Here is an 18394-nt window from a genome sequence, read left to right as displayed (position 1 = left end):
AGAGTTACCAGACAGTTGGGCAACTTCAGCAGATGTAGTAAGGTTGACAGCAAGAAGGGTGCTTGGCGTGACATCTGGACAGAGGAAGGAGGAAAAGGAAATCTGGTGGTGGAATGGGAAAGTACAGGAGAGTATACAGAGGAAGAGGATGGTGAAGAAGAAGTGGGACAGTCAGAGAGATGCAGAAAGTAGACAAGAGTACAAGGAGATAAGGCACAAGGTGAAGAGAGAGGTGGCGAAGGCTAAAAAAAAGGCATATAATGAGTTGTATGAGAGGTTGGACACTAAGGAGGGAGAAAAGGACCTGTACCGATTGGCTAGACAGAGGGACTGAGCTGGGAAAGATGTGCAGCAGGTTAGGGTGATAAAGGATAAAGATGGAAACGTACTCACAAGTGAGGAGAGTGTATTGAGCAGATGGAAAGAGTACTTTGAGAGGTTGATGAATGAAGAGAATGAGAGAGAGAGAAGGTTGGATGATATGGAGATAGTGACTCAGGAAGTGCAACAGATTAGCAAGGAGGAAGTAAGGACAGCTGTGAAGAGGATGAAAAATGGAAAGGCCGTTTGTCCAGATGACGTACTTGTAGAAGCATGGAGGTGTTAGGAAAGATAGCAGTGGAGTTTTTAACCAGATTGTTTAATGGAATCTTGGAAAGTGAGAGGATGCCTGAGGAGTGGATAAGAAGTGTACTGGTGCCGATATTTAAGAATAAGGGGGATGTGCAGGACTGTAGTAACTACTGGGGGATAAAATTGATGAGCCACAGCCTGAAGTTAAGGGAAAGAGTAGTGGAAGCTAGGTTAAGAAGTGAGGTGATGATTAGTGAGCAGCAATATGGTTTCATTCCAGGAAAGAGCACCACAGATGTGATGTTTGCTCTGAGGATGTTGATGGAGAAGTATAGAGAAGGCCAGAAGGCGTTGCATTGCGTCTTTGTGGAGCTGGACAGCTGGCATATGACAGGGTTTCTCGAGAGAAGCTGTGGTATTGTATGAGGAAGTCAGGAGTGGCAGAGAAGTATGTAAGGGTTGTACAGGATATGTACGAGGGAAGTGTGACAGTGGTGAGGTCTGCGGTAGGAATGACGGATGCATTCAAGGTGGAGGTGGGATTACATCAGGGATCAGCTCTGAGCTCTTTCTTATTTGCAATGGTGATGGACAGGTTGACAGACAAGATTAAAGAGGAGTCCTCATGGACTACGATGTTTGCTGATGACATTGTGATCTGTAGCAATAGTAGGGAGCAGGTTGAGGAGACCCTGGAGAGATGGAGTTATGCTCTAGAGAGGAGAGGAATGAAGGTCAGTAGGAACAAGACAGAATACATGTGTGTAAATGAGAGGGAGGTCAGTGGAATGGTGAGGATGCAGGGTGTAGAGTTAGTGAAGGTGGATGAGTTTAAATACTTGGCATCAACAGTATAGAGTAATGGGGATTGTGGAAGAGAGGTGAAAAAGAGAGTTCAGGCAGTGTGGAATGGGTGGAGAAGAGTGTGAGGACTATTTTGTGACAGACTGGTATCAGCAAGAGTGAAAGGGAAGGTCTACAGGACGGTAGTGAGACCAGCTATGTTATATGGGTTGGAGACGGTGGCACTGACCAGAAAGCAGGAGACAGAGCTGGAGATAGCAGAGTTAAAGATGCTAAGATTTGCACTGGGTGTGACGAGGATGGATAGGATTAGAAATGAGTACATTAGAGGGTCAGCTCAAGTTGGACAGTTGGGAGACAAAGTCAGAGAGGCGAGATTGTGTTGGTTTGGTCATGTGCAGAGGAGAGATGCTGGTTATATTGGGAGAAGGATGCTAAGGATAGAGCTGCCAGGTAAGTGGAAAAGAGGAAGGCTTAAGAGGAGGTTTATGGATGTGGTGAGAGAGGACATGTAGGTGATGTGTGTAACAGAACAAGATGCAGTGGACAGAAAGATATTGAAGAAGATGATCCGCTGTAGAAACCCCTAACGAAAGCAGCCAAAAGAAGAAGAAGAAGATATCAAGTAAATAAGCCTTTATTTACTTGTAATACCTTGTAACCTATAATGTTCAAGTGAAAAATGTTAAAAATAACAAACATTAAATTTAATTACTGGTGAGAATCCGATACATGATATCATTTTCAGAATAGAAGGACAGAAGCAACATTTTGCATACAGTTACCAGAATAACAATGCTTGTGTGCTATTACCTACACTGAGAGGATATTGAGGTCTTAGCAAGGCCATGCTGTGGCACGCAGGAACAGGATTAATGCACACACTGCCATCCTTTTTGACAGCAGTGACCATTGCAGATAACACATTGTAACACAGCTTCATACTTTATATTGGTTTTTTTTTTTCTTTTCAGTCATTTGTTGTTGCAGTTTTTCATATTGTATTTGTAATGTTTGCTGTGCATAAAGAATACAGACAGAAGAAGGAAGGGCTGGACCCAAAGATTGAATAGCAGTACTTCCAGATGAAGATAGAATAAAATAGAAATTATAACGTCATGTCTGGAATTAAAAAGGGTCACATGGGCTAGCAATTAAGTTGGGATATGGCTTGGTATTTGTTAGTTTCTCATAATGTGCTACTTATTATGAAGCAATTGCTGTGAGCCTTGTCACTCATTGATTTTGTGTATACCTGAAGAGATATAATTATCAAACTGTATTTGATACATAGTTTAACTATCATTTTGGGTTCTTGCTGCAGTTAAATATGCTAAACTACCTGAAGTGTTATTTATTTATTTATTGATAGTGCATGTTTTACCATATGTGGGATTAACTAACTAAAAGATTGATAACATTTTGAAATTTTGTGAAAAACAATATAAGGGAAATGTCACAAACAGGAAAGCTTTGATGGCAATAAGCCTTCATGTCACCAAGAGTCAGAAATTACTAAAAGAATAGAATAAGTAGCAAATAAAGGAAAAAAATAATTACCATTTCTTAATCCAGCTATTTCTGTGTAGGAATGAACAACAGATACAGGAAATATTTGTGCTACTGCTGTTAAAAGCGGGCGACACTAACTACAAGATTTTTTACCATATTTAAATGTTTCCCTGCTCTTTCCATCTAAGATGTTACATAATACCTGTAGATAAACAGGAAGGAATTGGATGTCCACTGCTGCTTCGTGGCTGACCCTGTAACGTGTCTGTCACGTGATGGTTGATGCGGGGAATTTTTAAAACCGGCCTCTGACCTGGACATGTAGTCATGTTCTGTCATCTCTCCTTCAGAATGAACCTACTTGATGAAGGAGGCTATCTGTTCCTTTAATCAGATGAAGAGAGGAAATGCAGGATGACCGACAATAGCACCTGATGACCCCAAATCTCTTGATTCGCTAACACAATGTCTAACTTGTATCTCAGAATGGATGAATAGTAACTTTCTCAAATTAAATAAAGAAAAAACCAAAATCTTAGTGATTGGCAATAATGGATACAATGAGGCTATTAGAAATAAACTGGATGCATTAGGATTAAAAGTCAAATCGGAGGTAAAAAGCTTAGGGGTAACCGTTGATTGTAATCTGAATTTTAAATCGCATATTAATCAGATCACTAGGACAGCATTTTTTCACCTAAGAAACATAGCAAAAGTTAGACCTCTTATATCATCGAAAGATGCAGAGAAATTAGTTCATGCGTTTGTTTTCAGTCGGCTAGATTACTGTAACGCACTCCTCTCAGGTCTACCCAAAAAAGACATCAATCGTTTGCAACTAGTGCAGAATGCAGCTGCTAGAATCCTTACCAGGAAAAGAAAATCCGAACACATTTCTCCAGTTTTGATGTCACTACACTGGTTACCTGTGTCATTCAGAATTGACTTTAAAATTCTGCTTATGGTTTATAAAGCTTTAAATAATCTCGCCCCGGCTTATATATCGGAATGTCTGACACCTTATATTCCAAATCGCAACCTCAGATCCTCAACTGAGTGTCTCCTTAGAATTCCAAGAGCAAAACTTAAAAGAAGTGGTGAGGCGGCCTTCTGCTGTTATGCACCTAAAATCTGGAATAGCCTGCCAGTAGGAATTCGCCAGGCTAATACAGCGGAGCACTTTAAAAAACTGCTGAAAACACATTATTTTAACATGGCCTTCTCATAACTTCACTGTAATTTAATCCTGATACTCTGTATATCCAATTCATTATAATAACTATTCATTCAAAATCTGTACTAACCCCTACTCTCTCTCCTGTTTACTTTTCCGGTGTCCTGTTGGTGGTGGCATGCGCCACCACCATCTACCCAAAGCACCATGATGTTCCAACAATGATGGATGGATTAAAAGCCAGAAGTCTGTACGACCATCAGCATCAAGTGACTCCGTGAAAAACCCGAACTACAAAGAGGACTATTTCATTTATGTTAGGTAGAATGCCCAGAGGGGACTGGGAGGTCTCGTGGCCTGGAACCCCTACAGATTTTATTTTTTTCTCCAGCCTTCTGGAGTTTTTTTTTGTTTTTTCTGTCCACCCTGGCCATCGGACCTTACTCCTTTCTATGTTAACTAATGTTGTCTTATTTTAATTTCTTATTTTGTCTTTTATTTTTCTTCTCTTCATTATGTAAAGCACTTTGAGCTACTTTTTGTATGAAAATGTGCTATATAAATAAATGTTGTTGTTGTTGTTGTTGTTGACAATATCACTGCTTGCTTGTTGTGTTTGTGTGTGCTAATGTGACAGCTCCCATTTGAAGAAAATGCATGAGACTGTTCCTCTCTTCACAACAATAAAGCTAATTTTCTCAGAAACTAGGACTCAACTCCTTCCCAAAATAAGTCTATAGTCTCTCTGTATTTAACCGGTCTGCCAGGTAACTTACAGTGCTGATGGTCCTAATATACTGACAAAATTCTACAAAATAGAAGTATAATGATTATCTCTACCCATTATTCCAGTCTGCAGTATCTTCACTAATTTATGCAAAATACACAACACAAACATCCAAGTAATGCACAGTGTCAGTTTTTAAGTGAGATAGCAGTTATGGAAATCTTTTTTGCATGCTAGGAGCAAAGATGTACTGTAGGTAGAGCAATGTGTTCCAGCCTGTTTTCTGTGGTGGCACACTTTTTGTAACCCAAAAATCCAACACACACCACGAGTCTATCCATCCATCCATCCATTATCCAACCCGCTGAATCCAAACACAGGGTCACGGGGGTCTGCTGGAGCCAATCCCAGCCAACACAGGGCACAAGGCAGGAACTAATCCTGGGCAGGGTGCCAACCCACCGCAGACGAGTCTATGAACCGAAAAAATATTAAATCTCTTAGATGTGCTAAACTGTCCGAAGGGGCGGGACAAGGGGCTGGCAAAAAAAGCAGCTTGGAGATCGCAGAGACAGTAGTGATGGGCGGAGTGAAGCCTCACAAAGCAATTAAAAATTTGAAGCAATTATGTTGGAAATCATGTCAAAGCTTCTTAGCATTTGACATTCACTTCTCCAGTGACATCTCCTGGACTCGTTACACAAATTCATAATCAAGTTCAATGATGTCTGTTAAACTTTTTTTTTTTTATGTCCCACTGCTACTAATTGGCAGTGGCTTTCAGTGTCTGATGTCAAAAAAATATAACACGGACACTGTATGACAAATAAGAGTTTAAATAAAACGAAATAACACTCCTCACTCATGGAGCCCTATCTCTTTTAATAAATATTACCCTTTTACATTGTATCATTGTTATTGCTCCTGTTATTAGTATTAATATTAGCCCTCATCTTTTATTGAAATCACACTTAATCGACTGTCGTTTTGTGTTCTACAGCCGTAATGTTGAAGGTTTAAAAATAAATAACAAATTGAAAACGAGCCTTGTAATTTGTCCTCAAATGTTTTCTTTGTTCTGACATATTTAAAACTGAGTAGATGGAAAATAATGGTTTAACCTACTACTTTGCCATAATATAGGTGATTAAAACTTTATAATATGTTGTGGAGCTCAAAATGAATGCGTTTTCTACAAAGAAAAGATGCCGTCCCAGTCAAATCTGTCACAAGTGCTGATTCTTCCGTCCTGTGGCTTGACTGACTAAGGTGGCTGCATTTCATATTCTGTGCATAGTGAAAACCCAGGTTTATTCACATTACACTCTGCCAATCAGCAGCTACCCTCTAAAACACAAATAGATCTGATCTCTCTCTCAAAAAAACATCAAACGTTACCCCTTAACAATCTGTAGATGATGATGTCTGTTGAACAAATAGGTATAACTAGCTAAGCAGAGGCAAGGTATGCTCCAACACGTAGCGAGAGGTAGAGGAACTCAAACGGAGGCTGGCGCGTGAGTGAGGACGGCCCCGTCCAGCTCCCTACTCCTGAGGTCCTGCCCCCCCTCCCCTCAGCCTGCAGCCTGTCTTTCAGATTCGTGCGAATAAATCAGTGCCACAACCAAACTATAATATTTAATGTGATGAGAGAAGTCGCAAAAACAACCAGAATGTTCAAGCAAATTATAGAAAAAATCCCGATCTAAATCCGTTAAGTAGTTCTCTTTTGAAAAGTGGACAGACAGACAGACGTTGCATTTTATATATATAGAGATTGACAATTAATCATTAGATCAAATATCAAGGAAGCTGTGAGTTTGTGTGGACTGTGCTTTATTTTAAATTTTTTTTTTGTGACATTGTCTACGCAGAGAGTGCATGTCATTAATCAATGCATTCTCCCCTAAATGACAGCTCACAAGCTTTTATTATATTTCCTAAAGGCCAATGCTTCTCAATTTGTTTATTAATATATATTGACAGCATTTTATTTCCCATATTCATTGCCTGTGTAAATATGTAGCATTTGCTGAGAACAAAAAAAACGTAACAATACATATAGTAGTTATGGTGCATTTTTTATAATTAACAAAACTCATTGTTGTCTATAGTGTTTTGCTTTGTATTTTTATGTTTGGCAATGGAATGCTTCAGTATACAGTCGATTTATTCCACTTTTGAAGTAACTGTAATGCGTGCCATTGTGGCTGACAGACTGAGAAGCGGCAAACAAGAGCTCAAGTAATGGAAGACAAGACACCTTCACACCCTGATTCCCAGGTTCTTCTGATACATATTCCCATCTTGTGCTTTTCTCATCATTGCCATATTACTATTATTAATACTGAGTATATATATATATATATATATAGAGAGAGAGAGAGAGAGAAAACATGTGTTTTATCTTATGTGTATGATGGGAAGAATGGTAAAGCCTTGAATGACACTCAGTGTTGATCAGTGAGAAGTGAGAGCAGGTGCCTGCGTTTGGTAACATGAGTGGTAAGGAGCAGGGAAACGTTAAATGTGTCACTGACTAGGACTGCAAAACTGGAAGATGGTTTAAGAATACAGAAATGATCAAAGCTCAGGTTTTCAATAATTCTGTTTACACAAATGATTTATTCTGTTGTTGTACAGTTCGGACGACTTATTATATACAGTACTGATGCAAAAGTTTTAGGCAGGTATGAAAAAATGCTGTAAACAAAGAATGCTTTCAAAAATGGAAGTGTTAATCAACAAAATGCAGTGAATGAACAAAAGAGAAATCTAAATCAAATCAATATTTGGTGTGACCACCCTTTGCCTTCAAAACAGCATCAATTCTTCTAGGTACACTTGCACACAGTTTTTGAAGGAACTCAGCTGGTAGGTTGTTCCAAACATCTTAGAGAACTAACCACAGATCTTCTGTAGATGTAGGCTTCCTCACATCCTTCTGTCTCTTCATATAATCCCAGACACACTCGATGATGTTGAGATCAGGGCTCTGTGGGGGCCATACCATCACTTCCAGGACTTCTTGTTCTTATTTACGCTGAAGATAGTTCTTAATGACTTTGGCTGTATGTTTGGGGTCGTTGTCCTGCTGCAGAATAAATTTGGGGCCAATCATATGCCTCCCTGATGGTATTGCATGATGGATAAGTATCTGCTTGTATTTCTCAGCATTGAGAACACCATTAATCCTGACCAAATCTCCAACTACATTTGCAGAAATGCAGCCCCAAACGTTCAAGGAACCTCCACCATGCTTCATTGTTGCCAGCAGACACTCATTATTGTACCGCTCTCCAGCCCTTCAACGAACAAACTGCCTTCTGCTACAGCCATATATTTTGACTCATCAGTCCAGAGCACCTGCTGCCATTTTTCTGCACCCCAGTTCCTATGTTTTCGTGCATACTTGAGTCGCTTGGCCTTGTTTCCATGTCGGAGGTATGGCTTTTTGGCTGCAACTCTTCCATGAAGACCACTTCTGACCAGACTTTTCCGGACAGTAGATGGGTGTACCTGGGTCCCACTGGTTTCTGCCAGTTCTGAGCTGATGGCACTGCTTCCGATTTCGAAGGGTAATAAGGTTGGTGTGTCTTTAATCTGTTGCACTAAGTGTCCTTGGCCGACCACTGCGTCTATTATCCTCAACGTTGCCCGTTTCTTTGTGCTTCTTCAAAAGAGCTTGAACAGCACATCTTGACACCCCAGTCTGCTTTGAAATCTTAGTCTGGGAGAGACCTTGCTGATGCAGTATAACTACCTTGTGTCTTGTTGCTGTGCTCAATCTTGCCATGACATGAAACTGTCTTCTACAACCTCACCTTGGTAGCAGAGTTTGGCTGTTCCTCACCCAGTTTTAAGCCTCCTACACAGCTGTTTCTGTTTCAGTTAATGACTGTGTTTTCAACCTACGTGTGACATTGATGATCATTAGCACCTGTTTGGTATAATTGGTTGATCATACACCTGACTATAATCCTACAAAATCCCTGCCTTTGTGCAAGTGTACCTATAAGAATTGATGCTGGTTCGAAGGCAAAAGGTAGTAACACCAAATATTGATTTGACTTAGATTTTTCTTTTTGTTCGCTCACTTTGCATTTTGTAAATTGGTAACAATAAACAATCATTATTTATATTTCTGAAAGCATTCTTTGTTTACAGCATTTTTTCACATCTGCCTAAAACTTTTGCACAGTACTGTATATATACTTATATACTTATAAGGATAGATGTTGCTGACAAAGTCAAATGCCTTTTTTAAAGTCTGCGTCCAGATATGCTTATCCAGCTGCTCCTTCTTGTCAATACTTAAGTGATCTTTATATCCACCTCTGGATGAAATTTCTTTACAACTTTTGACTCATTAATGCAGAAGTCCCGAGGCTCCCACAAATTGCAGAAGGAGCTATCAATGGCACTGGTTCTGTTTGAAATACAATTGTAATTAGTTAAGCAGTAAACACTTTTATTCATATTGCATTTTGGAAATTAACAGTACTTATCAGCTACATATCTGAAAATCAGTGAGTTCTAAAAACATTTAATGAGGAGTGTCATGCACACATACTGTTGTGTTGTTCATGTTGACTTTGCAAACTAACGTGAAGCTTCTCTCAGTCTTACTTACATGATCGACATATGCTCATCAATTTACTTAAGCAAGACTCCACACCAAGAAACATGGTATCCTGCGTGAATCTTTCATAATGTCTCTTAAAAGTATTTTTTAACTTTCAGATACGTACTTTATATCTCTGCCTCACTCCACTAACCCGGGGTCAGAGGCAACCTCTATGCCCACTGTCCCTCAGCTCCGCCAGAGTTGCTTGGGGAACATGCATCCAAGCAGATGGACAGGGCTCTCTGTACAGGCTAGTCAAGTTCCTCCACCCCAAACTCGCTTATCCATTACTTTATAGAGCTAGCTTTGTGCACTGGTGCGCAATCATGTTGGAACAGAAAGGGGCCATCCCCAAACTGTTCCCACAAAGTTGGAAGCATGAAATTGTCCAAAATGGCTAAATATTCTGAAGCATTAAGATTCTCTTTCACTGGAACTAAGGGGCCAAGCCCAACCCCTGAAAAACAACCTCACACCATAATCCCCTCTCCACCAAACTTTACACTTGGCACAATGCAGTCAGGCAAGTACCGTTCTCCTGGAAACCGCCAAACCCAGACTCGTCTGTCAGATTACCAGGTTCGTCAGTCCAGTGGAAACATCTCCACTGCTCTAGAGTCCAGTGGCAGTGTGCTTTACACTACTGTATCCAACGCTTTGCATTGCACTTGGTGATGTAAGGCTTGGATGCAGCTGCTCGGCCTTGGAAAACCAATCCATGAAGCTCTCTATGCACTGTTCTTTAGCTTTTGGAGGTCTGTAGCTTTTGACTCTGAAGAAAGTTGGTGACTTCTGCACACTGTGTGTCTCAGGATGCGCTATGATTTTACAAGGCCTACCAATTCGTGGCTGATTTGCTGTTGTTCCCAATTGCTTCCACTTTGTTATAATACCACTAACAGTTGACCATGGAATATTTAGTAGCAAGGAAATTTCACGAATGGACTTATTGCACAGGTGGCATCCTATCACGGTACCATGCTTGAATTCACTGAGCTCCTGAGAGTGACCCATTTTTTTACAAATGTTTTAGAAGCAGTCTGTATGCCTAGTTGCTTGATTTTATACACCTGTGGCCATGGAAGTGATTGGAACACCTGAATTCAATGATTTGGAGGGGTATTCCAATACTATTGGAAATATAGTGTATATATTGTGGACCACCAGGGCGCATATAGCCACTCTAACCCAACACAGACAGGCAGAGAAACGAGTTGCCACACAACACACCTTTATTTTAAGTGGGGCTGCGCTTTCCATTCGCTTCCCACTACAGACCACAGTATATACGCACCAAAGATAATGCACAGTCCCTTCTTCTCTCTCCTTTCTCTCTTCTCCTGCCACCTCCACTCCTCTCCCAGCAAGCTCGTCCAGCTCCTCCTGACTCTGGCTCCTCTAATGGAGTAAGGCGGTCCCTTTTATAGGGCACCTGGAAGTGCATCAGGAGCTCCCAAACCTTCTTCCGGCAGCACTTCTGGGTGTGGTGGAAGTGCTGCAGCCCTGGGCTCGGGAACTGTCCAGGTACCCCCAATGGTGGCCCCGTTTTGTGTTTTGGAAGAGGTATTGCCCCGAGAATGTCCTCTCCACCTGTCCTTTTATTACTGGGACGCCTTGGCCATCTGCCACTATATATATATTTATATTTTTTAGTGGTACAAATTGATAATGTACTTAGATTACATAATGCATGTTTTCTATATCGAATCAATGCTGGAATACAGTTTATTATTAAGGATTAACACACATTTCCTCACCATTGCGCAATCTCATGTTTAGGCAAAAACTATGATGAATCTTTGTTTACAAAATGCCTTTGTGTCTTATAAAAAGTTAAAAATTGCATTGCATGGCATAAATCTTTGGACAAAAAGATGCAATTAAATTTTAAAGTGCTAAAAGGCAGTTTTAAATTATTGTAAAAATTTGTCTCAAAATATTTTAACTTTGAATGAACATTCATGTTGATGGTGAAGCTATCTGTTCAAAAGTTGAAAAAGAAAGACAGCATGTACTGGAATAAAGATGAAAAGGCTACTTCATTCAAAAGAACATGAGATTATTTAGAAACGGGAAGATCCCTTTTAGTCCTTCAAACTGCTTTGACTGTCTAACAGGTAAGTAATTGTTGTAACTTTTCCAGAATATTGAGGCAGCATTTTAAAAGAAAATTGACTCTCCCATCATAAGTGGTTTTACAAATTGAGATAGAACTTAATTTATGTAAATCTCATTCAGGAATACCTGCTTCAGATAAAGGATAAAAGTGCTAAAAATTCCTGTAGCTGTGATGATAAATGTAGCCTAACTATACAATGAAAGCTATGCTTTTCCTGAAAAGATAGTCAGCCTAAAATGTTTAGAGAATACTTACTGGACAAGGATAAATGTAATGATGATAAAAGCGGCCATGACAAGAAATGACATGCCGGGAATATTTGTCAGCGTTACTGGATAAAGGGTGTTGAAAATTCCCGCTGCGATGATGATACATGTAGCCTCCACTGATGCCATAATGGAAAACATTGCCCCTAAAAAAGGAAATTTCAAAATAAAAATGTCAATATAGCATATTTTAAAAATCATTTAGTTTCTTGTCAATTTATATTGGGTGTGTACCAGATCATAAAAGGTAGCTGTTGAGTACAACAGATTACTTTTTTGCCCTCTGCAGACAGATTTTGTTTTTATGTTTTTATAGTAACCATCAAAAACATTAGTATATGTCTACAAAAATGGCACTACATGGTGTACCTAACACTCTAAAAATAAATCTTTTACTATGTTTTGGAATGTCATTCTCTACATACACAGCTTAAACTGTAGATTGTGCTAATGCTCTATGAGTTTGAAGTCCTTTGTTTAAATTATGGCACAGACATTGTTTGTGAATTTTGCACAGGTAATCTAGATTCCTACCGCATTCCAAAGTCATGTATAAATGCATAACTGACATGTACAGTGTGGTGGACTGGAGCTCTGCCCAAAGTTTGTTCGTACCTGGGATCTGGTGCTGCCAGGATAGGCTCTTTTTGAGTCTGACCTTGTATTACGTTTAGAAAAAAAATGAATTAATAACTTAGTTTCTTCATTGCTATAAAGTATCTGAACCACAAATGACATAAGTTCTAAGTTAATTAGAAGTTTTTAGGTATGTTATGTTCTTTGTAAATAAAAATAATTTGTTTCTCCTGTAATTAATAAAAATGTTTATTATACAAGTTTACTATTCACTCATAATATCTGATTGTATACCATTTAAAATAAAAATGCTATAAACAGCAACTAAGAAAAAAATAAAAAAGTAACCAAGACCTTGGTGGTTTAATAATTAATTGTTCATATAATAGTGATTATGGAACAAGATGTATTCCTTTTAAAATGGTTTAAAGGGTGTAAAGTAATATTCTTTTGAAATATCTTTTTGGTGTCCACCTGCATTAGAGTAAGCAGTACCTGACAAATCATTAATACCTGAACAATGAAAGAGGTGCTTCTTTTCATTTTGCTTAATTATTTATAAAGTTTCAAATGAGTGAGTATTTTATCAACACCTTCCAATTTTTCCCTTTTTAAATATAGAGACACTAGTCAGTCTTATGAAAATAAAATTTGTAGAATGTTAAAATATACAAATTATAGAAGATTAGTACCTTAAAATGTATCCTTATAGAGGACTAAATGACAATGTACAATTTAAATAATATAAAGATAATATAGTTCAGTTTCACGATGTCTGCATAGTGATCTAGCATATATTGGGAGACCACAATAATGATCTGTTTATGGTATATTCTGTAGTATACTGTTTGAAAACTAATGGAACAGTTTGTAGAATACACATTGTGGGACATGGCCGGCTTTTTATCCCGGCCAATACCCCCAGGCCGCCAGGTGGAGCTCTCCCTGCAGCATGGAGGTGCCCCGAATACCAGCAGGGAGTCATGGACAGTGGAGTTTTCCTTTACAGCCCTGCTGGATACCTTGGGGGCCAACAGAGGATGCTGCAGGGAAGCCCAGAGACTCTTACGTGCCCTATAACCCGGAAGTACGTCTTAGTCACAGCGACAGGAGGAATTACGTACTTCCGGGATGAAGAAAAAGAGTTTTTATCTGACCCGGAAGTGTTCCTAGTCACATGGACAGAGAGAGCGAAACACTTCCAGGTCAAGGACTATAAAAGGACTATGGGCGATCACAGATGTTGAGCTGAGCTGGGTGGAAGGGTGGCAATGCGTCTGGGAGAGTGGAGGATTTATTGAGTATTGTTTGTAGTACTATTGTATGAGTATTGTGGAGAGGAGTGTGCTTTGTGCACGTATTTGTCCTAAAAAAGTCAATTATTGGACTTTTACCTGGTGTCTGGTGTCTGATCTGAGGGTTCAAGGGAGCGAGAGCACCCCCTATCTGTCACAACATATAAATTAGTCATGAAATGGAAATGAGAATACATATGCAAATATTCAGAAAAGGTGAGTCACATAAAAGAGTACTTTAATGACATAAATGTATAGATTAAATGAGAAAATGAGCTCATGACACTAAACAAAGCAAATAAAAAATAAAAAGGGATTAAACAAGTTACATAATGTAAAAGAACCAGTTAATTTGGAGTGCTTAAAGTCAAGAAAGTATGGTTACATTATGATTAAGTGATTCAGTATATGTTAACAGAAATGTAGTGAATACATAATAAGAAATTTAAATAATATACTGTAACTATATGAAAAAGAAGTGGGAGAGATTTAACCTTTGGAGACATGGGAGAAATATAACATTAGTACATACATAATGTTGTACATACCCTATTTAAATAATACCAGGAAATTTAAACAAATATGGATTTTATATATTTTGTTTGTTTTATATATAGGTAATTCTGTGGAGTTCTTTAATTCTGTTAAATTCTCCATACTAGAGCATTTTGTCTAGTATTTCTCTACTTACATTTTGTCAACACAGAGAGGGATCACTAAGACATGGACTACACTTATATGCTCTCTCTTGGCCAAGTATTCTCCTCATTTTCTTGGACATCAGATTCAGACGTATCGATATAATACTCTGATCCACATCCTGTCAAGTAAGTGAACCAATTGCAATGGTACAACGACTCAGGCTCTGCCCCAGGCACTGACATCTGAGGTTTGATCCCCGAAAGGGGAAGCAAAAGTACATACACCTGACAAGCCCCAAGTAGGGCAAAACATGTGTCGTGTACTCTTTGTATCATTTGGCAGGTACTATATAACATATCTAAATATTTACAAACACAGCACAATTAGGTAAGGACAAAAATACAAAACAAATACCATGAACAAACCCCCCCGATGATATTTACAGTTCCATGACGGTCTTTACTGTAAGTGAGGGGTGTGGATCCTGAAGTGTAAACAAAGGCTAACAGAAGAAAAGATGTGGTGGAATAATCCCCTTTTGTAAACTGCTTTCCAGAAAAATGGATATTGAACACAGTTGCACCACCAGAGTCCAGAAGGTAAATAATCTAATGCGTGCCTCCTCACAAAGAGAAACTGTAGACAGGAATGGAAAAAAGTGACCCACCACCATCCCTGTATCCGATGGCTGTACAAAGTCCTTCTCCTCCTGAAATGTCCAGGGACCTCATGTATAAACAGTGTGTATGCACAAAAATGTTGCGTACTCCCATTTCCATGCTCAAACCACGATGTATAAAACCTAAACTTGGTGTAAAGCCATGCACATTTTCACGGTAGCTCAAACTCTGGCATACGCAAGTTCTCCGCTCATTTTGCAAACTGCCGGCACCTAGCGTCAAAGCAGTGCTTTTGTTCCAGTGTGGTTTCCCTTTCTTTTTTAGATCCACATCCCTGACGTAGATTTATCATATACACTGAAATTAACCGCATATTGTTTATTAGTTAAAGGCATCTGATTGTAATTAACCTGTAACAATATAATGGTCCACGGAATGGCCAAAATATTCCAAATACCATAGCTGCTTTAGCGTTGTTCCTCTCAATGCACTTTCTTCTTCTTCTTCTTTCAGCTGCTCCCATTAGGGTTTGCCACAGTGGATCATCTTTTTCCATATTACTCTCACTGCACCACTCTGAGTATTTATATCACTGTATCTGAGTGTGGAATCACAGCTCTACAGAAGCTGATCGGAAAGAGAATTATCGGTATATAGCATCAAGCACACGCTGCCTTAGCCATGCTGTCTATTGAACTGCTCTAATACGGCAAACGCTTCAGAGCCTTTCCTGTACGGACCTCGCGGTTCAGAAACAGTTTCATCCCAAGAACTATACACGCAATCAATCAGTCCATCAAGTGCTCCTTGTAGAACTGTTTGTACTTATAAGTACAATTACCTCACTGTAAACTTGCAATACAGTTATAATATTGCACGATCTGAGTCACTTTATAAAGTGCGTATTTACATATGATGACAATATCATTTTTAAGATGAAAAGCAGCAAAATATGTTTATTACATTATACAGATAAAATGTTAACATAATTTAAATAATCCATATTTTTAATAATTAAACATGTGAGGACACGGTGTCGCAGTGCTAGCAAGGAGCTGGCTCCATGTTGTTCCTGCCTCGTGCTGTATTCTTGCTGGGGCTGGCACAACACTGGAAGGATAGATGGATAGAATAATTAAACATGTACTACGAAAATATTTCAATGTGCCTTAAAAGTTTTTAAGAATCGGAGTTCTAAGCTTACAGATGGCTTAACGTCTATTACTGAGCTGATTGTGTGGCAATTGGGTACTTGGAGAAAGAAAAGGAAGGACAGCAATTGGTTAGTATGTTTGAAAGAGACAGTACTGCTGTAATAAATTATTTCATCGAAGGTCGCATACTGCGCAGCAAGCATATTGCGAGAGGCAGGAACAATCTCTGGATGGGGCTCCAGTTCGTCACTATCACTGTGCCACCGTGTTCCCGTGTTTAATATATGCTTCAATTGATATGACATGAATACTGAAATGATATCAAGTATACATCTCAGTATTTAAATTATTCAAAGAACTGTAATATCACAAATGTAATGGATTCTGTGTCCTTTCGGAGGAAGAGAAAGCCCATTTACAAAGCACGTAGTTATTCACACATATAGAGCACGTAGAAGAACACATACAAAACAAAGTATTTAACGTGCTACTTTAGTTACGATGGGATTTGAGAAACTAGTAAGTTAAATGATTTAAAGATGAAGTTTATGATGTTCTACTTTAATGGCAAAATAAACTACGTGATTAAAGTGGATATTTCGGGATTAAAGTTCGAGCTTTTTTCTCATTGTGTCCCTATTTTTTTTTCTTTTCTCTATACCCTAATAAGCTTTCATATGACACTCAGACAGTGGGCTATGACTCGCCTTTTCACGGCGACTTTGATATCTGACAACTTCTTTTTTATTTCGGGCACTGTGCGACTTTGTGAACTTGAGCTTTCAAGTTTCTCCGACACTCTATTTCACTCGATCAACTTCCTTTTGTTGTTTATGCCACTGTTTAAACCAACAAATAGAACGTTTTTCCTTGCCTCCGCTTCGTATTTGCTGAAATTCTCTGTTTTCCCCCGTGCTTTTGCCATTGCCTTTTCACAGAACGCTGAGCTTAAGGGCTATTTATATTGATTTGCATATTCAACGAGGTGTAATTCTTGGAGGAGTTGAGATGTGGCAGCAGGCACGTGCACATGTGTTTCTTTTCACGCTGACCGGGATTTATGTAGCGGAAGAATGTGGAAGTTGGCGAACAGATTTATCCATCTGGATTTTTTTGTGTGTACGAACATTTCCGCTTTTGTCCATACGCCATGTTTTAGTGTGAATTCTACGCACGGCGTTGTGCATGAGGCCCCAGTTCATTCAGAGTTTTTGGGTGCTACTAATGATGAAGTTGGTGGAAAATGGTAAAATCAAAAAGTCCCACCACATCCTTCTCTTCTGGTTTTATGTGTACAGTGCCTACAACTACAAACTACAAATCCCACAAACCCCTCAGCATTCATGCAAACCTGTTTGAAGACACAGACCCCATATTTACAAATCAGGTATCTGAACAACCAGAGTTGTTACTAACATTTAACAACCATGAAACAGGACATACTATACAAAAATGAAAACCCTCTATGTGGCAACACTACATATTCCCCACCCTTCAGTCCCCTTCAGCTTTTTAAAGAAAACTTTACCGAGTAATACTGTGTAAACCAAAATCACCAACCTGTTGATGGCTGGATTGAACATCACAATGAAAATCAAAGTCAAAAACTGAAATGACAGACTGACCCAACTTACATGAATTTCATCACGGCAACTCATAATGTGATTCAATAGTTTGTATGGCTCCCCACATGCCTGTTTGCACCCCTATCAATGTATTGATATGCTCCTGATGAGTCGGTGGATGGTGTTCTTGGGGATCTCCTTCCAGACCTGGATCAGGGCATCAGTGAGCTTCTGGACAGTCTGTGCTGCTACTTGATGGTGTTAGATGCACCAATAAAAAACATCCCAGAGGTTCTTACTTGGATTCAGGACTGGAGAACGTGTGGGATAGTCAATGGCATTGCTGCCTTTGTGATCTAGGAGCTGCCTACATACTCCGGTCACATGAGGCCAGGCATTGTCCTGCTCCAGGAGGAACACAGGGCCCACTGCACCACCATAAGGTCTGACAGTGGCTCTGAGGATTTCATCCTGGTGCTAATGGCAGTTAGGGCACCATTGACTAGCACATGGAGATCTGTGCGACCCTCCAAGATATGCCTCTCCAGACCATCACTGACCAACCGCCAAACTGGTCATGCTAGATGGTGTTGCAGGCTGTATAACATTCACCACAGCATCTCCAGACTCTTTCACGTCTGTCACATGTTCTCAGTGTGAACCTGCTCTCACCTGTGAAGAGAACAGGGTGCCAATGGCAGAGCTACCAATTGTGTATTCTCTGGCGAATACTAGTCGAG

General features: G+C 39.5%; 1 protein-coding gene across 3 annotated transcripts in view; it reads right to left on the bottom strand.

Moving 5' to 3' along the window:
* The window catches only part of zgc:174356 (uncharacterized protein LOC100137120 homolog), a 264663-nt gene that overhangs the window by 39699 nt on the left and 206570 nt on the right, over window positions 1-18394 (bottom strand). For 2 of the 3 annotated variants that reach the window (XM_028797261.2, XM_028797260.2), the window contains one exon: window positions 11792-11948. In XM_028797261.2, the coding sequence (XP_028653094.1) occupies window positions 11792-11948 (157 nt within the window). Of the gene's footprint in view, window positions 1-11787; window positions 11949-18394 lie in introns of those variants that run through there. The other variant, XM_028797262.1, reaches the window with a different exon arrangement.

Source organism: Erpetoichthys calabaricus, chromosome 3, assembly GCF_900747795.2.
Source record: "Erpetoichthys calabaricus chromosome 3, fErpCal1.3, whole genome shotgun sequence".
NCBI lineage: Eukaryota > Metazoa > Chordata > Cladistia > Polypteriformes > Polypteridae > Erpetoichthys > Erpetoichthys calabaricus.
The sequence above is the reverse complement of the archived record's forward strand: the minus strand, read 5'-3'. Positions and strand labels throughout refer to the sequence as shown.